Genomic DNA, 26,124 nt, shown 5'->3' on the forward strand with positions numbered 1-26,124 from the left:
TGAGTCTAAAAACTAAATTTAGACTATTAAAATTTGAAGAATTAAATTTTCTTTTTTTTTTTTAATATTTATTTATTCATTCATGAGAAACACAGAGACAGAGAGCGAGGGAGAGACATAGGCAGAGTGAGAAGCAGGCTCCCTGCAAGGAGCCCGATGTGGGACTCGATCCTGGGACTCCAGAATCACACCCTGGGCTGAAGTTGGTGCTAAACCGCTGAGCCACCTGGGCTGCCCCAGAATTAAATTTTCTAATAGTTTATACCCCAATTCAACAGAAGCTCATTTATTTAAGAACTACCTTTCTGAAACTGTCTTTTTAATCTGAAATCTTTCTAAATTCTAGTATAAATCCTATAATATTGGGATGCCTGTGTGGCTCAGCAGTTGAGCGTCTGCCTTTGCCTCTGGAATTCTTGGATTGAGTCCCACACTGGGCTCCTGCATGGAAGCCTGCTTCTCCTCCCTCTGCCTGTGTCTCTCATGAATAAATAAAATCTTAGAAAAAAAATCCTATAATATGTATTTAGAGATCTGTCTATGCAACACTTACCAAAGTGGTATAGTATGTTAAAATCAGAAATCTAAAGCCTATAAAAATTATATGTAAATTTAAATTAACCTTAAGATTCAAAAGATGGGAATGAGTGTTATGAAGATGAAAAGGAATATAAATTTGATATCCCACATTAGATATTGAAAATACCTTTAGAAATGAAAATAAATCTTCAGATGAGGAAAAAATGTTCTTAAGGCCAAACAAGGTCTCAACACAGCCGGTGTCACATTTGGGAAGGTCTGTAGGACTCCTCTTAGTACTTTTAGGTTTATTTTTGGAATCAGGGCCATCCTCAGAGCAAACAAGTTGAGCGTTTCTGCTATTTCCTACAAAATTAATAAAAGAAAATCTTAAGCTATCTATATTTTTAATAAATTGTAGCAAACAATTATTTAAAATCTAAGATCTTTTGGCACCTTTTGGACTTACAGTCCCATTTTGTTCTTCACATATGTATTTAATTCATAAAGAATATAATACAAACATTTCTAGCATACGGAGGTTAATAGGGGTGGTGGTGGTGGCCTTAAAAACAATCCAAAAGAAAAAAGTGCAAGGACTATGAACAGACAAGTCACAGAAAAAATACAAATAATTAATGAACTCATAAAAAGATGTGCAATTTCACTACTGATCATGGAAATGCAAATTAAAATAAGATATTTGCTTCTCACCTTTTAAACTGGCAAAAGTAAAGCAACTGGTAACCTAGTTCTCTCAGAAGTATACATTAAAAAGCCATCATAAACTATTCATGGGAACATAAATCAGGACAATTATATTTGGGAGGGCAACCTGACAATACCTATTGGAATGTAAAATGTATTCTAGCCTTTGGGCCAGCAACTATACTTCTAGAGTTCTCTCCAACGGAAGTACTGACAGATAAGCTCAAGGAGGTGTATAGATATTCACTGCATATTTTAATAACAAACTGAAGATAACTTCGATTTCCTTTAATAAATAATGGTTAATTAAATTATGTTATATCCATTCCCTACTATGGAATAGGATGCAACTGTGAAAGAGAGGGCTAGAATTGTACGTACTAACTAATTATCAAGTAAAAAACAGCAAATTGTTTAACCGTATATATAGTATTGGTTAACTTTGCTAAATAAGTAGGCAGCAATATTTGTACATGCATAGATAAAGCTTTAATGGTGACTAAGAAGTAGGGAAGATCTTTTACTTTTTTTTTTTTAATTTTTATTTATTTATGATAGTCACACAGAGAGAGAGAGGCAGAGACACAGGCAGAGGGAGAAGCAGGCTCCGTGCACCGGGAGCCCGACATGGGATTCGATCACGGGTCTCCAGGATCGCGCCCTGGGCCAAAGGCAGGCGCCAAACCGCTGCGCCACCCAGGGATCCCTACTTTTTACTTTATATATTTCTGCACTGTTTGAATTTCCAATGAGTATGTATCTGTGTTTAAGAAAGACAAATAAAATGCATATAAAATCTTCAAGAAAAAAAATAATGCTATACTAAGATTTCATCTTTTAAAATTCCTGACATAACACTTTATATCCAATAGCATGGCAATAGTTACTAGTTTGTTTTTTTATAAGAGCATATTTTCCTTGTCTTATTTATCATATTTACTTCTAAGAAATAGTTAAAGATACAGGCTCACACTGAATTAAATATATACAATTGCTATTATGAAAAAGAATAATACATTAAAAAAATTTTTTAATACATTAAAATTTTGAACTGATCAAAGAAAAAAAAAACTTGACAGGGGATTAATATTACAGAACTTCACCTTGGTTTTATTTAAATATTTGTGTACTTCACAGAGCAGGATCTGTAACTACAGAACAGACTATGGAGCATGAAAACCACAAACTATGAACTTCTTCAGGGAAGGAACCATGTCTTATTCATGTAAACACAGGACCTGGCATGGAGAAAGTCCTCAATAAATGTCTGTGACTTCAATTAGGTAACAATGACTGAAGATTGATAAGAAATAAAACATTTCTGAAATTATAAAGTTCTTATGAAAAATAGAATTATAGACTAGGGAAGAAACCGAGAACTCACAGTCATATAAAAATAACTTATATATATGGAAAATTCACCAATATGTTTTCTAAGGAGTAAAAAAAGGAAGCTAGTTGCTAAATAATATCATCCTACTTGCTTATAAAAAACTATGATTATGGGGCGCCTGAGTGGCTCAGTTGGTTAAGTGTCTGACTATTGACTTAGTTCAGTTCATGATCTCAGGGTCTTGAGATTGAGCCCTGGGTTGGATTCCACACTCAGCACAGAGTTGGCTTGAGACTCTCCCTTTACCTACCCCGTGTTCTCTCTCTCTTTCTAAAATCAATCATTCAATCAAATCTATCAATCAATCTTTGGAAAAAAGGGAAAGAAACTATGCTTATAAATGTATAAAAATTTGTTCCATGTAGTTTAACTCTATTTAACCCATTTTTAATGTTTATAAAATTTTTATAAACAAAGTTGACATACATGTTTATTTTCAAGATTAACGTGATACATGAATGCTCAAAATTTTTAAAAATCTCAGATAATTTGGTATAGCATGTACTTTAACATAGGGCCTCACTGTAGAAATTTTTCTTAGATCAACTTACGACAAAAGGATAATGGCCTTTCTTCTAAAAATCCACCTCCACTTCTAATCCAGAATTGTAAGTAAAGGATACTTTTTCTGATATCACAAGTATTTGCAGTTAACAATGTTACAAAGTCTTTCACATCAGTTCTAAAGTTCTCAGCCAAGCAGATCATTTGTAGGTAGCTGGCCACATTACGCTGAGAAAAAGAGAAACAGAAAGAAAAAGAAAATTGGTGAATTGCAGAGTTAAACAGAAATACATCAGTAATAGACATCTAAAAGTAGACAAATTTAACTAAAATTCACATTATTTTAGCTCTTGAGAATGAAACTAATCTAGAAAAATATAAAGGAATATATGTCCAAATTAAAAATGTTTTATGTATACTTATTTTAGGAACTGTATTTGGTCTAAAACAGGAAGGAAATTTTATAGATTTTCCATAAATGCTGGAGGCAATTTTATTAAAGTTTGAGAAATGATACAACTTGATGGAATATTTTACAGCAATTAAAACTATAAATATGAATACTATAATAATACTGAAAAATACTTATATAAATTTTAAAAACCAGAATTAGAAAATTGTATCATGCATGCACAAATGCATAAATATATGTAAATAAGAAACATTAGGAAAAAATGAAAAAACAAAAAACCAACCCCCCCAAACCAAAACCCAAACCTCATGTGATTTTTTTCTTTTTTAAGATTTTATGTATTTATTCTTGAGAGACACAGAGACAGAGAGGGAGAGACACAGGCAGAGAGAGAAGCAGGCTCCATACAGGGAGCCCGATGTGGGACTTGATCCCAGGACTCTGAGATCACGCCTTGAGCTGAAGGCAGATGCTCAACCACTGAGCCCAGGTGTTCCCCCATGTGATTTCCTAAGAATAAATGGACCAAGAGATGCCTGGGTGGCTTAGTTGGTTAAATGTCTGCCTTCGGCTTAGGTCATGATCTCAGAGTCCTGGGATTGAGTCCTGCATTGGAGGCTCTCAGTGGAGAGTCTGCTTCTCCTTCTCCCTCTGCCCTTCCCTACCACTTATGCTCTCTCTCTCAAATAAATAAATAAACAAACAAACAAATAAATAAAATCTAAAAAACAATATGGACCACATAAAAATTTTCATTTTATTTAGTGATCCATCAATATTGCTATAATATTATTTGTAAAACAACAAAATAGGGCAGCCCAGGTGCCTCAGCGGTTTAGCGCCGCCTTCGGCCCAGGGCCTGATCCTGGAGACCCGGGATCGAGTCCCACGTCAGGCTCCCTGCATGGAGCTTGCTTCTCCCTCTGCCTGTGTCTCTGCCTCTCTCTCTCTATGTCTCTCATGAATAAATAAATAAAATCTTTAAAAATAATAATAATAAAACAAAATACATACTATTCTCTTCCCCCTGTTTATGGAAAGCTTTTTACCTTGAGAAGCTAAAAACAAAATTATATTTACATTCTGCAGACTTTACAAGACCACTAGCATTTTACCTTAAAATAAATAAGAGAATTAACAAAAAGATTTCCCCTATTAAATCTGAGACTTTATTCTATACACATACACTACTCTTGCACACTTCTGGAACATCTGCTTCCCACAAACTAGGAATTCTGCTTTCAATAATGAAGTACCTACTCTCAGACAAACCTTGCCATCAGTAATAACAATAAACTCTATAATCAACTACAAATAAATATTAAGGGCAGCCCCGGTGGCGCAGCGGTTTAGCGCCACCTGCAGCCCAGGGCATGATCCTGGAGACCCCGGATCGAGTCCCACGTGAGGCTCTCTGTATGATGCCTGCTTCTCCCTCTGCCTCTCTCTCTCTCTCTCTCTGTCTCTATGAATAAATAAATAATTCTTAAAAAAAACACAAATAGGGATCCCTGGGTGGCGCAGCGGTTTGGCGCCTGCCTTCGGCCCAGGGCACAATCCTGGAGACCCGGGATCGAATCCCATGTCGGGCTCCCGGTGCATGGAGCCTGCTTCTCCTTCTGCCTATGTCTCTGCCTCTCTCTCTCTGTGTGACTATCATAAATAAAAATAAATAAATAAATAATAAATTTTAAAAAACACAAATAAATATTAAAAACACATTATTTGAAGGCACAAGAGAGTAACTAAATGCAGAAGATTACTGAAGGGAAATCAATACTTGGACCAAAAAAAAAAAAAAAGGCCCTGGGTGAAATCCCTCCTTTAAATTGATTTCTGACTGAGGAAAGAATGCAGCAGTGGTGGCTAAAACTCAGACAGAAACTCACAGTGTTACTGGCTTGAATCAGAGGACAGAGTTTGGGATGATGGCAGTAGCTGGAAAGTGAGAGGGGAGGTCTGTGAAAGTAGTGAAACAGAAATTCTAAAGAAGAATGCAAATCCCTGGTTGATGCCTGAACTTCACATGTGTGGGCCTGTCTCAAAGCAGCCCAGCTAAAACTAAAAGACCTGAACAAAAAAAATAAAATAAATAAAAATAAAATAAAAATAAAAGACCTGAACAGAAACTTTAGCTGCTACCTACTACAGGAGAATATTTGTTTAGAGGAACGTAACAGAATCCAGAGTATCTACAACATATCACTTGCAAAGTACAAGATAAAAATCTAAAACTACTACACAAAGAAACAGAGTAACTAATTCCTCAGAGGCAAGACAATCAGTAGACTTAATCACAAGATGATAAAGATGCTGGAATTAGAATTTTAAAACAGCTAGCAAAATTCTATGCTTAAAGAAAACCTGCTCATAATCAACAAACATAAGAAATCCCAGAAGAAAAATAGAAGCCATAAAAAGAAGCAAACAAATTATAAAACTAAAAACCATAATATCAGAATAAAAATTTCACTGGATGGGCCTCACAGAAGAATGGAGATGACAGAAAAAAAAAAAAAGTGTCAGTAAATTTAAAGACAAATCAATATAAAGGATCAAATCAAAAGTACAAACAAAAAAAAGTTGGAGGGGGAAGAGAACAGCATACTGTAGTGGCATGTGGACAATGTAAAATGTTTAACATACCTGTAATTAAATTCCCAAGAAGGAAAAGGAAAATGGGCATGAAATAAATTTGAAAAATAAGTTCAAGTATGTCCCTTAGGGGGCGCCTGGGTGATTCAGTTGGTTAAGCATCTGCTTTCCTCTCAGGTCATGATCCCAGGACCCTGAGATCAAGCTCCGCATGAGGCACCCTGCTCGGCTGGGAGCCTGTTTCTCCCTCTCGCTCTGCCCTCCCCCTGCTGTGCTCTGTTTTTCTGTCAAATAAATAAATAAAATATTAAAAGAAAAAAGTCCTTCATTGGAGGAATGACATATATTTATGGATTGTAGATATCCAAGAACCATAAGCATGATAGATATGAAGAAAAATAACTCCTAGGCACATCATAGGCAAATTGTTGAAAATAACAAAAAGAGTATCTCAAAGACTCCAAACTCTGGGAAACAAACAAGGGGTAATTGAAGGAGAGGTAGGCGGGGGGATGGGGTGACTGGGTGACAGGTACTGAGGGGAGCACTTGATGGGATGAGCACTGGGTGTTACACTATATATTGGCAAATCAAACTCCAATAAAAAAATACATTAAAAAAAACTTAAAAAAAAAAAAGGAATATCTTGAAGGCATCCAGAAAAAAATGACATATTACATAGGAGGCAAAAAGGAAAAAGTGACTTATAATCAGAAATAGCAGTGACCAATAAAATTAATTAATTAATTAATTAAAAAAAGAAAGAAATAGCAGTGACCAAAAGACAATGCTATGATATCTTTAAGGTACTGATGCAGGGGGACCTGGCTGGCTCAGTTGGTAGAGTATGTGACTCTTAATTTCTGGGTGGTGAGTTCAAGGCCCATATTGGGTGTGGAGCCTACTTAAAAAAAAAAAAAGTACTGATGGGAAAAACTGAGAACCCAGATTTCTATACCAAGGGAAAATAATCTTTGAGAATGAAGTAAAAATAAAGACATTTTCAAGTAAATGAAACCTGATATAATCCACTGCCGGCAGACTAGCTCTATAAAAATTGTTAATGAAATTCTATAGGCTGAAGAGAAAAATCAAAGAAAAAGATCTTCAGGAAGGAATGAAGTATATTAGAAATTACAAGTATATAGGAGAACATAAAAGTCAACGCTTTAGGGATCCCTGGGTGGCGCAGCGGTTTAGCGCCTGCCTTTGGCCCAGGGCGCGATCCTGGAGACCCGGGATCGAATCCCACGTCAGGCTCCCGGTACATGGAGCCTGCTTCTCCCTCTGCCTATGTCTCTGCCTCTCTCTCTCTCTCTCTCTGTGACTATCATAAATAAATAAAAATTAAAAAAAAAAAGTCAATGCTTTATTCTCCTCCTAATTTCTTTCAAATATACACAGCTGGCTAAAGCAAAAAAGCTGAGCATTATATTGGAAGTTTATAATAAGTAAACGTAAAACATTTGAAAATATATAAGATAGAGGGATGATAAATGGACTTCTATCTTTGCAAGGTTGTTAGATTCTCCATAAATTAGTATAATACTAACACTAAATACACTGAAAAACTAGGGTGCCTGGGTGGCTTAGCCAGTTGGGTATCTGCCTTTGGCTCGGGTCACGATCTCAGGATCCTGGGATTGAGCCCTGTGTTGGGCTCCCTGCTCAGTGAGGGGTCTGCTGCTCCTTCTCCCTCTGCCTCTCTGTCCTCACCACCGCTCGTGCTCAAATGAATAAATAAAATCTTAAAAAAATATATATATATCACATACTATGAAAACTAAGAATGCATACTATTTCTAAAGAAACTACTAGAGCAGCCCGGGTGGCTCAGTGATTTAGCGCTGCCTTTAGCCCAGGGCTTGATCCTGGAGACCCGGGATCGAGTCCCACATCGGGCTCCCTGCATGGAGACTGCTTGTTCCTCTGCCTGTGTCTCTGCCCCCCGCCCCCGCCCCCGCCTGTGTGTCTCACATGAATAAGTTAATAAAATCTTAAAAAAAAAAAAAAGTAGCTACTAAAATATATGTCCTAATCTATTTCAAATGGCCTAGAAACCATCCACCATCATCCTTCATAAATGTAGACATGAAAGCCCATAATAATATATGAACAAATCCAAAACTTTAGAAAAGATGTAACACACATCATGATCATATACAAGACTGATCTGACATTCAAAAATCAACCAACATCGTTCACCATATTAATAGAATTAAAAAAGATAAACATATGATTGCCTCAAAAAATAGAAAGTATGTGACAAAATTTAACTACCATTCACAATAAAAACACAGGTAACTGATGAAGTGCATTTATGAAAATATATAGCTGATATCACACTTAATGGTAAAAGAATGTCTACTTTAGCCCCAAATTCAGAAACAGGCAGAGATGTTCACTCTTAATTCCTACTCAACAGTATACTGAAGATACACTGCCATTATCATAATAAATCACCTTTTATAGAATTGTGACATATGATCAAAATTAAAACTTACAAGCGAAGGAGTACTGAAATTAATTTCTTCAAAGCAGCCATCAAACATTAAACTAAATGTTGGATCTATAGGAAAAAAAACATTTTTAAAAACTATTAAGACTACTAAATTAATTTTTCCAGTTACTTTTTCTATGAAAATATTCTCTATTTTATCGGTAATGAAAATATCATGTAAATTAAAAATCATTAAGGAACTGAGTTTTTCTTGACCTAAAGTAATTTTTTGATCTTTTAATTAAATTCTCATGTAACCGGGACACCTGGGTGGCTCAGTGGTGTAGCACCTGCCTTTAGCCCAGGGCGTGATCCTGGAGTCCTAGGATCGAGTCCCACATCGGGCTCCCTGCATGAAGCCTGCTTCTGCCTGTGTCTCTGCCCCTCTCTCTTTGTCTCTCATGAATAAATAAATAAATAATCTTAAAAAAAAATCTCATGTAACCTTTGAGTAATATGATTTTTATCACTATTTTTAGAGTACAATCACTAACGGTCAAATGAACCATTAATTTGTAAGTGGAATCTAAACACATTTTCCTATAGAAATCCATAGCAGAGATATGCTGCTGAATATGTGCAATGAAAAATAATTAGAAAACAATGTTATAATTCAGTGTTTATAATGAAAAAAAACAAAACAACTGTGTTTTAAAATTGAACACTGAATGCAAATTATTAGGAAGTTGGACCAATTCCAGGGGCACCTAGCTGGCTCAATCAGTGGAGCATGTGACTCTCGATCTCAGGGCTGTGGGTTTAAGTCCTATATTGGGTAGTATAGACATTATTTAAAAATAAAATCTTTTTTTAAAAAAGGGAAGTGTGGGACACCTGGATGGGTCAGTGGTAGAGCATCTGCCTTTGACTCAGGACATGATCCCGGTCCAGGGATTGAGTTTCACATCGGGCTCCCTGCATAGGGTCTGCTTCTCCCTCTGTCTGTGTCTCTGCCTCTCTCTCTCATGAATAAATAAATAAATAAATAAATAAATAAATAAATAAATAAATAAATAAATAAAATCTTTAAAAACAAACAAACAAATAAAAAGGAAGGTGGAAAAAAAAAAGGAAGGTGGACTAATTCCATTAGGCTGGTGGCTTACTTTAACTAAAATATGCAATAATCCACATGGAAGTGTTCTCAGGGGATAAGGAATGATTAAATTCGATATTAAGATACTACAGAAAAGTTGGACTTCATAAACAATTCTGACCAGCAAGTGACATTTAGTGATCTAATTATAAGTATCAGGAAGAGGCAAAAAGAAGGATCTATTATCGCCCCTATCAAAATCCATTTACTGGCTAGTCCATAAATCTCTTTACCTGCATTCTAGGCTGTTGCAATATCTAATACTCAACAAAATGATTCAAAGTAGTATCCAGTTTCCAAACCACCGCAATTTGCAGGGTAATATATGAATTTTATAATTACTCAAGGCTGTGAATTGATAGCAAATTTGAATAATTCTTCATTTAAAAAATGATCCAGGAGCCTCCAGATTTTAGAAAAAAAAAGACTTAATTTACTATAAAGGAACATTTCTAACTAAAATGAGATGCTTTCTCAAAATATTTTAACCAAATGTAATTAGTTGTAAAATCATTGTTACCTACCACTAGTAGTAAGGATTACAGGTCTTTTAGTTGTTGCCATGAATGTTTTGATTGCATTCAGAAACCCAGCATCTTCTTCAAAAATGACATCAACCTAAGAGCCATTTGTGAGAATAATATTGTATTGAGTAACAAAACATTTACTGGATAGGTTACGTATACATACTAGATATACTATATGTCTTGTCTGTTAGAAATAAAATTTATGAATTTATGAACAGTATGAATTCAGTCCACACTGAAAGCATAAAATGTTTTACACTATTAAAAGTAAAAAGCTGGGATGCCTGGGTGGCGCAGCGGTTTAGCGCCTGCCTTTGGCCCAGGGCGCGAGCCTGGAGACCTGGGATTGAATCCCACGTCGGGCTCCCGGTGCATGGAGCCTGCTTCTCCCTCTGCCTAGGTCTCTGCCTCTCTCTCTCTCTCTCTGTGTGACTATAATAAATAAATAAATAATTAAAAAAATAAAATAAAAGTAAAAAGTTATCAAATATTAAACCAAAAAAATCTAGTTACCTGTAACTGGACAAGTATGAGTCAGAATAATTTCTATAATCACTGAACAATAATGAATAATCCTGAACTGCATTAATCATCTTTCTGAAAAATTCTTCTACAGTTGACAGTTTCATTCACTTTAAATTCAAAGAGATACAATGGGGTGCCCAGGTGGCTCAGTTAGTTAAGCATCCAACTCTTGATTTAGCTCATCATGATCTCAAGGTCCTGAGATCGAGCCCACGTCAGGCACCACACTCAGCATGAAGTCTGCTTAAGATTTTCTCTCTCCCTCTGCCCCTCTCCCGACTCATGCACACATGCGTACTCTCTTTAAATATACAAATCTTAAAAAAAAAAAAATTCAAAACAATACAAGGATACAAGGATACAAGTATTCCTGACTTTCTTGGTGGTTTTATAATACTTTATAGAAACACATACAGTAACCTTTTAGAATAACTTAAAAAAATTTTTTTTACATTTTTTTAATTTAAATTCAATTTCCCAACCTATAACACCAGTGCTCATCCCATCAATTGCCCTCCTCATTGCCCATCACCCAATTACCCTAACCCCCCACACACCTCCCCTTTCACAACCCTTTGTTTCTCAAAGTTAGGACTATCTCATGGTTTGTCTCCCTCTCTAATTTTTCCCACTCAGTTCCCTTCCTTTCCCTTATAATCCCTTTCACTATTTCTTATATTCCACGTATAAGTGAAACCATATGATGATTGTCCTTCTCCGAATGACTTCTTTCACTCCGCATAATACCCTCTGGTTTCATCGATATTGAAGCAAATGGTGGGTATTCATCTCTTCTACAGTTAAGTTCTTACTATGAGATATCATGAACATATGCCCATAAGCCTACCTCCTCAAAAAGAATGAGAGATGTTGCATTTTTCCTGCTGGGTTCCTCAGCTCCAAATTCTTTGACATTTGACTTAATTGTGTTTGTAGATTTAGTCTGAATAACTGGTTTTTGTTCACAAGAAGTTTTTATTCCTGCATAAATAAAATATTAGTATTTTAGATAGAATCAAGTTTTAATAGAACACTGGATGTTTCTGCAGAATAAACTCAAATAGAAACCCCCCTATCAAAAGTGAAACAAGGGGTGAAGAAAAAATAATTGAGCAAAAAATCAAAACTCCTATATGTAGGACCGTCAATCTAGCTGAGGTTTAATAAATAGCAATAGGAACTCAGGAAATACGATATTTTTATATATCAGGGTCATTAGTATTAAAAAATGTCATATATATTATGTCCATTTAATGGCTTACCTTTATTATTTTCCAGAAGTACTATTTCTTCATTATTTTTTGGCTTGGAAGACACTTTAAAATAATTTGCCAAAGTTTTAGGTGGAAGTGTTCGCTTAGGTACACTAGTTTGTGGTGACGGTGGAGGAAGTTTCCTTGGTGATGTAACAACTTTCTTAGGGGAGTTTAATTTTTCTGCCAAAAACAAATTTAACTAATGATAAGTATTCTAAAAGTTAACCGGATGGTAAGATTGAATTATCCACAGTCTATATTTCTCCTCTTACCACTTAAAAATTGATATATTTTCTTTCATTCTTACATTCAAATACTATGTACCAATAGTACTATATTATTACAGTTATTCTATCATCAGAGAAGGTAAAACCAGTCATTTGGAAGACACTCTTTTCTAAAGAAATGTATATCCTTGAGGCAAAGAATGTTCATAATCCCTCCATTCACTTTCTCTACATCTGCTGGAGTTCAGAAGAGGCTAGAGGAAAAGTGATAATGGTACATTCTAAGCACATTACAGAACATTGTTATCCAACTTCACTTTAGCCCTGTAGTAAATGGATACTGCAAAGAAAACAATATGTTTTTCTAGTGATACTGTGGAGGATAGATACAAAGTTTAAAAATAAATGACTGATCTCGACCCTCCAGAAGTCCTATGGTGCCAAGCATTTATTCTGGAGCATGTCCTTTTCTCCCCCTCTAAGTGCTCTGATTGAGTCCTCACACATTCAAATTATTTTTTAATATACCCCACTTCCACAGATCTTCTCATATCCTTTGCATATTATAGGTGCTTGAAAACTTACTGAAAATTTTGAGTTTACTATGTGCAATGACATGGATAGAGCTAGAGTATATTATGCTTAAGTGAAAAAAACAAAGATAAATTCCATATGATCTCACTCATATGTGGAATTTAAGAAAACAGATGAACTATATGGGAAGGGGAAAAAGAAAAAAAGGAGAGGGAAACAAGCCGTATGAGACTCTTAAGGATAAAGAACAAACTGAGAGTTGATGGAGTGATGTGCGTAGGGAATGACTAGATGCCTGATGGGGATTAAGGAAGGTATTTTTGTGGTAAGTGTTGGGTGCTACATGTTATAAATCACTGAATTTTATTCCAAAAACCAATATTGACTGTATATTAACTACCTACAATTTAAATTTAAAAAAGAAAAAAAAGAAAATGTTGAGTTTGAAAAATTATCCTAGATGTCACTATCATGTTATATATTATAAAAATAACATATATGTTATAAAAATAGGGCATTTCAACACAAGGTAACAGGCACATAATCTTAAAATAAAAAATATTCCTTTATATGGAATAGATTTCAATTTACTAAAAAATTACCATTTTTTCCTTATTTTTCTAATTTTGACATAGTACAAGGATTGCTTGATCATGGACTGGCATCACTCCAAACTGTTATTAGAAAATACATGCCAGGGATCCCTGGGTGGCGCAGTGGTTTAGCGCCTGCCTTTGGCCCAGGGCGCGATCCTGGAGACCCGGGATCGAATCCCACGTCAGGCTCTCGGTGCATGGAGCCTGCTTCTCCCTCTGCCTGTGTCTCTGCCTCTCTCTCTCTCTCTGTGACTATCATAAATAAATAAAAATTAAAAAAAAAAAAAAAAAAAGAAAATACATGCCAATTTTTACTTACAGATACTTAGTAAGTGCTTGGCTAAATTTTATTGATATATTCTTTTTCAAGGATTTTCCACAAAAGCAATCAGCTCCACGGAGAGAGTACTACTTCTAGGTCTAAGACATCTTAATAAGCCAGAAAAAAATAAATATCAAGATTACTGGGGCTACATCAAAAGGATACAAGCCAATTAAGTTGCATTACCACTAGTCAAAGAGCAGATTATATGAGCACAAAAAGAAAAAAGGTTTCTGCTGCCTTATTTATTTATTTATTATTTATTTATTTATGATAGTTACACACACAGAGAGAGAGGCAGAGACACAGGCAGAGGTAGAAGCAGGCTCCATGCACCGGGAGCCCGATGTGGGATTCAATCCCAGGTCTCCAGGATCGCGCCCTGGGCCAAGGGCAAGCGCCAAACCGCTGCGCCACCCAGGGATCCCTTTTTTTTTTTTTTTTAAAGATTTTATCTATTTATTCATGAGAGACACAGAGAGGCAGAGACATAGGCAGAGGGAGAAGCAGGCTCCCTGAGGGTTCTGGAACCCGATGCGGGACTTGATCCCAGGACCCCGGGATCACAACCTGAGCCAAAGGCACACTCAACCACTGAGCCACTCAGGTGCCCCTAAAAGGTTGTTTCTGACAAAGACATACATTGGATTTACCCATATATCTGAATTAACACAAAAAACCCCCAAACGTAATAGATGAAACAATGCTTTTCAAGACTTTGGACATCATGCAAAAAAGGACAGTGATATACCTGAGAGACAGGAAACAAGGTGAACCCCAGGAATTGCCTAGATTCCTGCCTTGTGAGACAGTATCTAGGCCACATTGTAAAGAAGGGGAAGCCAGTCCAGAGGTTTCCTGAACTGAGGAGACTCAACAGGAGTCTGGAGATGTCAGGTAGAAAGTCATGGGGCAGAAGAGTGAAGAGAAGAGAGTTACACAGAGTGTTTCAGAAATTTGCAGAGGGTCCCCCTCAAGTCTTCCAAATTTGATGAAAATATAAACTCATTCATACAAGAAGCTCAGTAAAACCCAACTACATGAAGAAAATACCCATGCACATCAAAATCATAGTCTCTTATAACTAGTGACAAAGAGAAAATCTTAAAAGCAACCAGAATAATGAATACAAAGGACTAAAACACATTAAATATATACAAATCCATGAGTTCATCATAATACTAAAATAAACAAACTACCCCAAACGTCATTGGACAACTTCAGAGATTATTAGGACACCAATACGCTAAGAATTGATAAATAAAAGGGAAGAATGAAGCATTTCCTGTGCCTTTCCTGTACAAACTGTGTATCAGTGTCTAAACGGATGAGAGAAGTGCTTCTTAGATGTATAACTAATAAATTCAGAAAGGCTAAGTGAATTATAAAATCACTCATCTTAAAAATCCTTAATTTAAAAATTAAGGATTAATTATTTTAATAATCAAGTTAGATAATCAATAATCAAGTTTAATTAAATAATCAAGTTAATCAATTAATTAAATAATCAAGCGAGATAAAGATTATTGATGACTACAAAATACTTTTAGTTAACAGAGTGATGGCAGAACTTTATAGTGGGTGGATCAGCCTGAAAACTGAACTCACCAATCCATGTTAATACCACAATTGTATCTTTGGCTCTGATGTCATAGGAAGTATACAGCATTGCCTAAGCATGTATGCCGGCCCTGAAACAGAACCTGAATCTAACCAAACCCACAGATCTAACTTCCAGCTTACAAGAAAAAAGGGAAGAGGAATATATTAACTGATACCATGAAGATACAATAAGCCAAATCAAAAACATGAGTAATTTTATGAAAAATGACTTATGTTCTTCAACAAATAAATGATATGAAAAGGATGAGGTAACTATTATTATTATTTTTAAAGATTTTATTTATTTATTTAAAAAATTTTTTTAAAATTTTTATTTATTTATGATAGTCACAGAGAGAGAGAGAGAGAGGCAGAGACATAGGCAAAGGGAGAAGCAGGCTCCATGTACCGTGAGCCCGACGTGGGATTCGATCCCGGGTCTCCAGGATCGCACCCTGGGCCAAAGGCAGGCGCCAAACCGCTGCGCCACCCAGGGATCCCAGATTTTATTTATTTACTTGAGAGGGAGAGAGCACAAGGAGGGGGAGCAGCAGAGGGAGAAGAAGAATCAGGCTCCCTGCTGACCAGGGAGCCTGATGTGTGCTCGATCCCAGGACCCCGGAATCATGACCTGAACCAAAGGCAGAACTCAACCAAACCACTCAGACGCACCAGGATGAGGTAATTATTAGGGAGACTGAAAGAAATTTAAAAGACATCAATCAAATGTAAGATGTAGGGGACGCCTGTGTGGCTCAGCAGTTGAGCGTCTGCCTTTCACTCAGGGCGTGATCCCAGGTCTAGAGATCAAGCCCTCCATTAGGCTCCCTGTGATGAGCCTGCTTCTCCCTTTTGCCTGTGTCTCTCCTCTCTTTCTGGTCTTTCATGAATAAATAAAATCTTAAAAAAAAAAAAAAAAGATGTAAACCATGTTTGCACAAATCATTTGAAACAGAAAGCTAAAATAAGAGTATGTATTAGACCAAATTAAGGTATAAAGTTAATTTCAAGGTCTAATTATGATACTGTGGTTATACTACTTTTTAGAAAGTCCTTATTGGGCAGCCCTTGGTTGCCCGGCAATTTAGCGCTGCCGTCAGCCGGGGGTGTGATCCTGGAGATCCGGAATCGAGTCCCACGTGGGGCTCCCTGCATGGAGCCTGCTTTTCCCTCCACCTGTGTCTCTGCCTCTGTCTCTCTCTGTGTCTCTCATGAATAAATAAATAAAATCTTAAAATAATAATAATAATAAATAAATAAAGTCCTTATTAAGGGCCGCCTGGGTAGCTCAGTGGTTGAGCATCTGTCTTTGGCTCAGGACGTGACCCTGGAGTTTTGGGATCGAGTTCTGCACTAGGCTCCTGCATGGAGCCTGCTTCTCCCCCTTTGCCTATGTGTCTGCCTCTCTCTGTGTCTCTCATGAATAAATAAATAAAATATTTAAAAAATTTTTTTTCTTTTAAAGTCCTTATCAAAGGATCCTTGGGTGGCTCAGTGGTTTAGTGCCTGCCTTAGGCCCAGGGTGTGATCCTGGAGTCTCGGGATTGAGTCCCACGTCAGGCTCCCTGCATGGAGCCTGCTTCTCCTTCTCCCTGTGTCTCTGCCTCTCTCTGTGTGTGTTTCTCATGAATAAATAAATAAAATCTTAAAAAAAAATTGTCCAGGAAAAAATAATAATTTTAAAGGTATGTGCGTGTGTGTGTGTGTGTGTGTGTAGGAAAATATAAAAAAACGAATGGCAAAATGCTGATTACTAAAATTCTTTTTGCAGATTTTATTTTTTCAAAGGTTATGACCTAAGGAAAATAATTTACTTACTTGGTGACTTGCCTAGGTTGTAACTATTAAAAAAACAAGGTTTTTGAGAGTTTACACCTTGCTTGTCCACTTGATGGGACTGAGTAGCTTCCTTCAGTTGAGATAGAATTTGTCTACCACTGCGCTGAGAAGATGCATTGACTTCAAATATCTAAAAGAAGAATATACGAAAGCAAGGCAGAATGGTTGGTTTTCCTTTAATCCAAGTGTAACTACTACATTAACATTCTCCCAGTGTAGCTCTTACTAACCTTGAATCCAAGCTCCTGAGCACAAGCATACACTGCAGCAGTTTTCCCCACTCCTGTTGGCCCTGTTATAAGAACAGTATTGCAAAGGCGAGTCTCTTCTTCGTCATCTGAACTGCCTTTAAAATCTATGCTATCCAACAGATCTGAAAAATTATTCAAATGCAAATTATGAATTGATAATTGCTTGGGCAGCAATTCTATCTCACAAAATGCAATGATCACACCTTACAAACTTCTTGCCAATAAATGCTGGAAAATTAATTTATAAAAACTAGATAATCAAATGACTCAAAATACCTTCCTGTTTCTCATCTTTTTTTCCCTTCAAATTTTGTCTTTCTTCCAATTCAGCTCTTTTCTTCCAGTCTTTCAACCAGCTGCCATGAGAAAATGTATGTTAATAAAAATAATTCACAGAATAGAGATCTCTTTGAACCAACTATATATAGTAAAATATCTTTACATGGGCATGAATATTTTTAAATGAAGTAATTTTACCAAAATACACAAGACTCTGTGCAAAGTTATTCACTGCAACATTGTTTATACTAGCTTCCAAAGGGAAAAACCTAAGTATCTCAGTAGGAAAAAAAGATACATACAGTAGAGTTACCTAAGAAACCAGTACAGAACAACCGTAAAGAACTGAGGAGACCATGTGATGACATGAAAGATGCCTAATACATGATATTAAGCATAAGTAGAAAGATTAAGTTCTAGACTGCCCAAGTCTGAGTTTCAGCTCCAGCACTTTCGAGCTGTGTGACTCTGGACAAATAATTCAACCCCGTAGGCCCATTCCTCATCTATGAGATAAGGACAATAGTATCTACCCTCATGGTACAGTTTTAAGGACTAAATGAGCTAAGAACAATGAAAATATTTAGAACAGTACTGAGCTAAAGTGTTAACTATTATTATGGGCCCCTATTTCTTATATGAAATCATTTGGACAAGTGAGTTTTAGAATTCAAAAATTTTCAGGTATTAGAAAAGTAATTTGGCACATATACCATATATACCACAATACCTCTAATGGGGTCTGTAGCGTTACATCTACAATTACTTAAAATTTCTATTTTAAAAAATATATGAACTCCTGGGCAGCCTGGGTGGCTCAGTGGTTTAAGCACCTGCCTTCCGCCCAGGGTGTAATCCTGGAGTCCCAGGATCGAGTCCCACGTCAGACTCCCTGCATGGAGCCTGCTCCTCCCTCTGCCTGTGTCTCTGCCTCTCTCTCTCTCTGTGTGTCTATCATGAATAAATAAATAAAATCTTAAAAAAAAAATCCCTGGGGGATCCCTGGGTGGCACAGCAGTTTGGCGCCTGCCTTTGGCCCAAGGCACGATCCTGGAGACCCAGGATCGAGTCCCACGTCGGGCTCCCGGTGTATAGAGCCTGCTTCTCCCTCTGCCTGTGTCTCTGCCTCTCTCTCTGTGTGTGTGACTATCATAAATTAAAAAAAAAAAAAAATCCCTGGAAAGATTTAAAAAATAATAATAAATAAAAAATATATGAACTCCTATTAAGTGAGATTCCTAAAACTCATAATATATGATAAAATTAGTAACTTTCAGTTTTCAAAACTTCTTGGATATGGGAATCATAAACAAAAGATTATGGACCTGAGGGATCCCTAGGTGGCTCAGCGGTTTAGCGCCTGCCTTTGGCCCAAGGCGTGATCCTGGAGTCCCAGGATCGGGTCCCTCATCGGGCTTCCTGCATGGAGCCTGCTTCTCCCTCTGCCTGTGTCTCTGCCTCTCTCTCTGAATAAATAAATAAAATCTTAAAAAAAAAGATTATGGACCTGAATTAATAGTAATATGATCCTATTTGTTAGGAAGAAAGGAGCCAATATATGCATAAATTTTTTTCCTGGAAGGTTTTACAAAAAATCTTTAATGGTTGACCTCTGGAGAGTAGAAATGGAAGAAAAAAGGAATATTTACTTTTCACATTTTTCCTAATTTTCTTTTTTTAAAAGATTTTATCATATAATGTATTACTTTATAATTTCTAGATTTTTGTATAAATAAAGTAGTAAAACTAGATTCATAAACAATTTCTCAATTCTTTTACAAGTTTTACCAACCTATGTAACTTTTTTATAGCCAGTTCATTGCCTATGAGTTCATTGGAGTTCTGAGGTTGATACTTTTCTGTCCAAAGCATGTCTTCAGTTCCAGAATCTAAAGCAAAAAATATGCATTAAAATATTGCTCCTTGACATAAGTATATATTCTTGGACATTTACAGTATCGTTTCATGTAAATAATACGTATTTATACAAGTATTTATATCTACAAAATGCCAAAAGGGGCAAAGTTCTTTTTTTAAAATTAAAAAAAAGTTTTTTTTTTAATTTTTAATATTTTTATTTGAGGGAGAGAGAGAGGGAGAGGGAGAGGGAGAGGGAAAGAGAACATGAGTAGGTGGAGGGACAGAGAGATAAGCAGACTTGCCATTGACTATAGAGCCCAACGCAGGGCTTGATCCCAGAACCCTGAGAGCATGACCTGAGGGGAAGTCAGACACTTAAGCGCCTGAGCCACCCAGGTACCCCATATTTGAAATTCTTCGTTATCAAAACCCTTCCCCCGGGCAGCCCCGGTGGCCCAGCGGTTTAGCGCCGCCTGCGGCCCAAGGCGTGATCCTGGAGACCCTGGATCGGGTTCCACGTCAGGCTCTCTGCATGGAGCCTGCTTCTCCCTCTGCCTCTCTCTCTCTCTCTCTCTCTCTGCATCTCTATGAATAAATAAATAAAATCTTTAAAAAAGAAAAAAACCTTCCCCCGTAGAAGCTAACCACCACTGGGCCAAGTGGGTGACTCAGTGTCAGGTAAGTGTCCAAGTCTTGATCTCAGGTCAGGTCTTGATTTCAGGGTTGTGAGTTCAAGCCCCACATTGGGCCCCACAATGGGTTACATGATGGACACGGAGCCTACTTAAAAAGGGGGGGGAGGGGCACCTAGGTGGCTCCAGTTAGTTAAGCAGCCAACTCTTTGATTTTGGCTCAGGTCTTGATCTTAGGATTGTAAGATGTCTGGCTCTGCACCCGGCAGAGTCAGCTCCTCTCCCTTTGCCCTCTGCCGAACCTCCATCCTCCCCTTCCGTGCACACTTTCAAATAAATATATCATTAAAAAAAAAAATAATAGAAAGCTAACCACCATAAAGTCTCATGACAGTAAAGTACATATTTAGGGCAGCCCAGGTGGCTCAGTGGTTTAGCACTGCCTTCAGCCCAGGGCGTGATCCTGGATACCTGGGATCAAGTCCCACGTCAGGCTCCCTGCATGGAGCCTGCTTCTCCCTTTGCCTGTATCTCTACCCCTCTCTCTCTCTCTCTGTGTCACTCATGAATAAATAAATAAAATCTTAAAAAAAAAAAAAAAAAAGTAGGGCAGCCCGGTGGCTCAGCGGTTTAGCACCGCCTTCAGCCCAGGGTATGATCCTGGAGACCCTGGATCAAGTCCCATGTCGGGCTCCCTGCATGGAGTCTGCTTCTTCCTCTGCCTGTATCTCTGCCATGCTCTCTCTCTCTCTCTGTCTCTCATTAATAAAGAAGTAAATCTTAAAAAAGAAAAAAAAAGTACACATTTAGAAGCGCTTGGCTGGCTCTGTGGGTAGAGCATGTGACTCTTGATCTTGGGATCATGAGTTCAAGCCCCATGTTGAGGGTAGAGATTCCTTAAAAAAATTTTTTTAGGGGATCCCTGGGTGGCTCAGCGGTTTAGCGCCTGCCTTCAGCCCAGGGTGTGATCCTGGAGACCTGGGATCGAATCCCACGTCGGGCTCCCTGCATGGAGCCTCCTTCTCCCTCTGCCTGTGTTTCTGCCTCTCTCTCTGAGTCTCTCATGAATAAATAAAATCTTTAAAAATTTTTAATATTAAAAAGATAAATATTAGCACATATTTAAAACTTTAATAATCACTAAAAAAATGAAACATGAAAAATAATGTATACTGTAAGAAATAATCTAAAGAGCAAAGAAAGGCAGGGCAGCTCTGGTGGCGCAGCGGTTTAGCACCACCTGCAGCCCAGGGCATGATCCTGGAGACCCTGGATCAAGTCCCATGTCAGGCTCTCTGTAGGGAGCCTGCTTCTCCCTCTGCCTGTGTCTCTGCCTCTCTCTCTCTCTGCATCTCTATGAATAAATAAATAAAATCTTAAAAAAAAAAAAAAGAGCAAAGGCAGTATAATTTTAGTGTAATTTCCTTTGACTCCTGGAAAAAGAAATTAAAACGACCTACTAAGTCAACTTGGGTAAATGGAGATGTGCTACTCCCATTTGAGAAGACGGAATGTTGTAAAGATGCCAATTCATTCCAAATTAATCTATACACTAATGCAAAATCAAAACCTAAGGGGATTTGTGGGGGTAGGAGAATCTGTAGGTCTTTCAGCAGTACAGCTACATAAACATAGTTTTAAAAAATGATAGGAAATTTGCTGTATAAATATCAAAACACACTTTAAAGCTATATAACTGGATGACTTAATTAATTTAAAAAAATATTTTGAAAAAGCTAGATAACCCAAACGGGAACATGTCAGAGACACGTGAAATAGGTATAAATTGTATAGCATTAAAAAATAATAATGATAAATACATAAAAATTGTATAGTACAATTCCAGGTTTTTAAAAAAACACATATTTACAAAAGCACAGAAAAATCAAAGACCAAACACCAATCTATTAAATGTGTCACTGTGTCAGTGTGTAATTAATAAGGCTTCCACTTTTTGTTTTATATACATATATAGCTTGAATGTTGCAATGAACATGTATTAAAAAGAGAAAATGAAGGGTTAAATAAACAAAAGTGTTGTAGGAGCAGAGAAAGAAGGTCTGATTTACCAGGAATAGGAGATCTTTCTGAGGGAGACTCTTTGCCATCATCTATTATCAGAACATCAGGATCTTCAACTGCTTCTGTTTCTACTTTACACGCTATACTCAAAGTAGTTTGTTTCTTCCTGGATGTTTTAGAAAGGCCTTGCTTTATCCTATTGGAGTTGTTTCTCTTGTCAAGTTCTTCTGGTTTCTCATTTATCTTTTTTGGACTTGGTGAAGACTCATTTGGTTTCTTTCTTTTTGACTTATGAATGTCTGTTTCCACTCGTTTCCTTTTGGTTTCCTTTTGATTGACATCAGGCTCTAGTTGTGGACTTTCTATTTCAGAAATTACAGAAGTGCATGTGCTTACTATTCAACCAAAAACCAATTTTAATATCCAGTCATCTATATATATCACTTCAAAATATCCAATAATTTTTTTACTCCAAGATAAAGAGGTAAGGATCAAATGTGGCACACAATGAATGCAATCAGGACATCTTGTTCTATAGACTGCCTTTTACACAAAGTATGTAAATTCAAATGATCTCACCTAAGGCTTTCCTTAAATGAACTATTAATGTTTTAACCTAATAAAATCTGTCTTTGGGTTTGCATGGTAGGGGCCAACACTGCACTGACCAAGATGCTTTATTCCAGTTGAACAGCTGATCATCAGCAATATTCTCTCTGGACTTCCAAGAGTCAATGACGAAGTCTTAATGTTTTCAAAAGCAAAATGTTAACGTAAATGATAACTGTCACTAACCTTGTTTACGATGACATTCAGAAAGTACTTGGTGCTCACTTCGTTTTTTTAGAAGCAAAGAAAAATATGTCCTCAAAGAAAACTCAGGATTTGACCACCTAATTTCCTCTAGCAAAAGATTTCTTATTTCTTCAGTCATATCTTTCCTTCTGTCCACAAACTGCAATAAAGAATAAAATGCTCAACAACAGACCTACATTATCTATTTTAAGATTTTTTTTTTTTTTTAAGTAATCTCTATGCTCAATATGGGGCTCAAACTCACAACCCTGAGACCAAGAGTTGTCTGCTCCACTGACTGAGCCAGCCAGGTGACCCCTACATGATCTATTAATATTAGTCACCAACCACTTTCTAATAAGTCAGTATTAATGTAGGAGTAGTTTTAGTGACTAAATACAACATTGACAGCAAAGCTGCATTTGCATAGCTTTTGAAGGATTTCATTCATATTTTTATTGTTTCCTCTTTCAACTAACTGTAAGTTATACATTTATCAGATTAGAATGCTGACATATACAATACCTAAATGTGCTATATATAACCTAATATTCTTTTGAAATTGGCTACCATTAATTCTTAAAATGTTTCCAAAGCTGTAGGAATATTTAAAAGAGATGTCTACCTCAACTGGGATTTATTTTTTTAAATTGGACTCTAGGGGAAAAAAAATGAACTTTAGATGACAATAGTCGATATCCATTTTTTTTTTTTCCCCTCTGAGAGATGTGAAGGAAACACCCTACAAAGGATGAGCTCTCTATACTTACCACAACCGTAGAATTAGTAATTTTGGAATTTGAATTCAATGTTGAAAATTCACCAAGAGCAAGAACACATTTTGAGAGATCTATTACTCTAGTATTCAGTTCTTTAAGTTTGGTTAAGAGAGGGCAAGTAGGTGGTTTCAAATGCCACAAGTGGCATCCTAAAGAAAAACAGAAAATAAGTATCTTAATTACTTTCCTTCATATACATTCAATGCCAAATATGCAAACATGCAAAGACCTGACAACTACACAGTTAACACAAAGATACCAAAACTCAAATGACTATACAGGGAACCCATCCTCACTTCCAATAAATACAATTAATAAAAAATTAGTGAATCTTCTGTTCCAATTGTTTAAAATAACCAAGTAATAGCAAACTTTCTTTTCTTTTTTAATCAACCTTGCTATTCAGGGTAAAGATTTCAGGGGCAGTTAGCATCCTGCTCTAAAGTTTAAATTCTGAAGTCAGACCTGGGTTCAAATCCAAACTGTGCCACTTGCTAGCTAGGTGAGCATGAGCAAGATCCTAAACCTTAGCTTTTTCATCTGTAAAGCAGAGGTGACAACTATAATAATCAAAACCTCCTAGAGTGGATATGGAGATTAAACTACTTATGCACACATATGATACTAGTAAATCAGTATGTAATAACTCTTAAGGTTCTAAGAGAGAGATTCTCTCTGGGCTTCCCTCATCTCATCTACAAATATATATGCTAAGTTTGACAGCAGCGCTCTGGTGAAAATGTGTTTATCAATACCAGGGAAGAAGAGTGTAATTAATTTCTATAGTTGAATATAGTAATACAAATGCTGTATAAAATTAACTGGTGAAAGTAACAAGACAAGTTTCATCAACTGAATGGCGAATGGCAGAGCCAGGGAAGAAAGGGAAAGAAGTCTGGTTGGGAATTTCCCTGTATAAATGGGAGGCTGAGGGGCACCTGGGTGGCTGTCAGTTGAGCATCTGACTTAGGCTCAGGTCATGATCTCAGGGTCCTGGGATACAGCCTTGTGTTGGGCTCCCTGGTCAGCAGGGGAGTGTGCTGTCCCTCTCTGTCTCTCCCTGCTCGTGCTCTTCTTTCCCTCTCAAAAAATTCAATAAAATAAAATAATAAAATCAAATCTAAATGGGAGGCTGAACAAAACTCAAAAACTATTAAGGTCAGAAACACAAAAGGAAAAGAGAAAGAAAAAGAATGTAGATATTTCATTGAGTAGAGGGAGTGCATTAAACCAAACCACAAAGCCAGCTGAGAAGAATACAATTGCTTTTGTACTGACAAAAAAACCTACAGGCAGGAACAATGACGAGGATGATATAAAGCTTTGTACACTTTTGGTAATTAAAAACTATATAAGTAAAATAAGACTGTGGTTACTATAACATTTGAATCCAAATAGAATCCAGTTCTGATCAAGCTAAGACAATTGTGCAAGTGGCTTGTGCAAACAACTCACCCATGTGCATGGTGTGTGTGAGGAAAGGGTGAGATGGAGCACATAACGCTGCTACTTGTTTGTTACCTATTCTAGCAGATATTTATATGGGATGAGAGAGAAAAAGCTGTTCTGGAAAGGAGGCAACCAGATTTCCCTTGAACATTCAGTAGCCCACTGGAAAGGACAGAGCTGGAGCTCCTCTGAGAAAGTCTTAAAGATGACCTGTTATACATAGGCTACATGTGAAGAGCACTGCCTTTTTTAGAACACAGTGCCTCTCAGAACAAAAGCACTGAAGGACCCACCCACGTGCCTACTCTCTATTAGCACTCGGGGTGAGGGTTGAGGGCTGAGGATGCTGCTGGTTCTCCTGCCCCAAGCTCCCCATCCTCAGTAAAGTGAGTCCAAGATTGAGGAAGAGAGAATGAAACACATTCTTCAAGTTCCCACTAAAAATCCCTTTAAGAATTATCTTTAAACCTTTGCCTCATTTTAAGTCAACTTACAGTTTCACATTCCTTCTATCATTTAAAAATATTTCATTATAACAAACTCACCATCATCTTTTTGTTGTACGTGGACAACTCTCTGGAAACTGGTACTCACTGCATTGTACACATCTAATGCAGCAGCTTTCTTTGCAATCTGTCGTTTCAGCAATTCTGGCAAACCACTCATTAGAAAGTCACGCTTTGCTTTAAACTGCACATCGCAATCCTGAGACTTTTCACATGTATCTTGACTTTTAAGAAAACGATGTGAAAAAGGAAACCTAAGGTTATAAACACTTAAAAAAAATAAACCATAGAATACTTTTTAATTGATAAAAATCAACTACTTGAGATGTTAGCTGGTCAAATTCATTTTTGCTTATCATAAAAAGTCTATCAGTTTTAAGAAATTACGTAAAAATA

General features: G+C 36.9%; 1 protein-coding gene across 3 annotated transcripts in view; it reads right to left on the reverse strand.

Annotated features, from left to right (window-relative positions):
* ATAD5 (ATPase family AAA domain containing 5) overlaps positions 1-26,124 on the reverse strand; it is a 47,731-nt gene that overhangs the window by 2,724 nt on the left and 18,883 nt on the right. For all 3 annotated transcript variants that reach the window (XM_038548178.1, XM_038548177.1, XM_038548179.1), the window contains exons 7-20: positions 25,768-25,952; positions 23,765-23,922; positions 22,995-23,154; positions 22,247-22,561; positions 19,478-19,574; positions 17,683-17,762; positions 17,386-17,528; positions 17,135-17,285; positions 12,042-12,215; positions 11,627-11,760; positions 10,252-10,345; positions 8,636-8,700; positions 3,172-3,352; positions 707-885 (exon numbers count right to left, since the gene is read on the reverse strand). In XM_038548178.1, the coding sequence (XP_038404106.1) occupies positions 707-885; positions 3,172-3,352; positions 8,636-8,700; positions 10,252-10,345; positions 11,627-11,760; positions 12,042-12,215; positions 17,135-17,285; positions 17,386-17,528; positions 17,683-17,762; positions 19,478-19,574; positions 22,247-22,561; positions 22,995-23,154; positions 23,765-23,922; positions 25,768-25,952 (2,116 nt within the window). The remainder of the gene's footprint in view (positions 1-706; positions 886-3,171; positions 3,353-8,635; positions 8,701-10,251; positions 10,346-11,626; positions 11,761-12,041; positions 12,216-17,134; positions 17,286-17,385; positions 17,529-17,682; positions 17,763-19,477; positions 19,575-22,246; positions 22,562-22,994; positions 23,155-23,764; positions 23,923-25,767; positions 25,953-26,124) is intronic.

This window comes from Canis lupus, chromosome 9 (genome assembly GCF_011100685.1).
Source record: "Canis lupus familiaris isolate Mischka breed German Shepherd chromosome 9, alternate assembly UU_Cfam_GSD_1.0, whole genome shotgun sequence".
Lineage (NCBI taxonomy): Eukaryota > Metazoa > Chordata > Mammalia > Carnivora > Canidae > Canis > Canis lupus.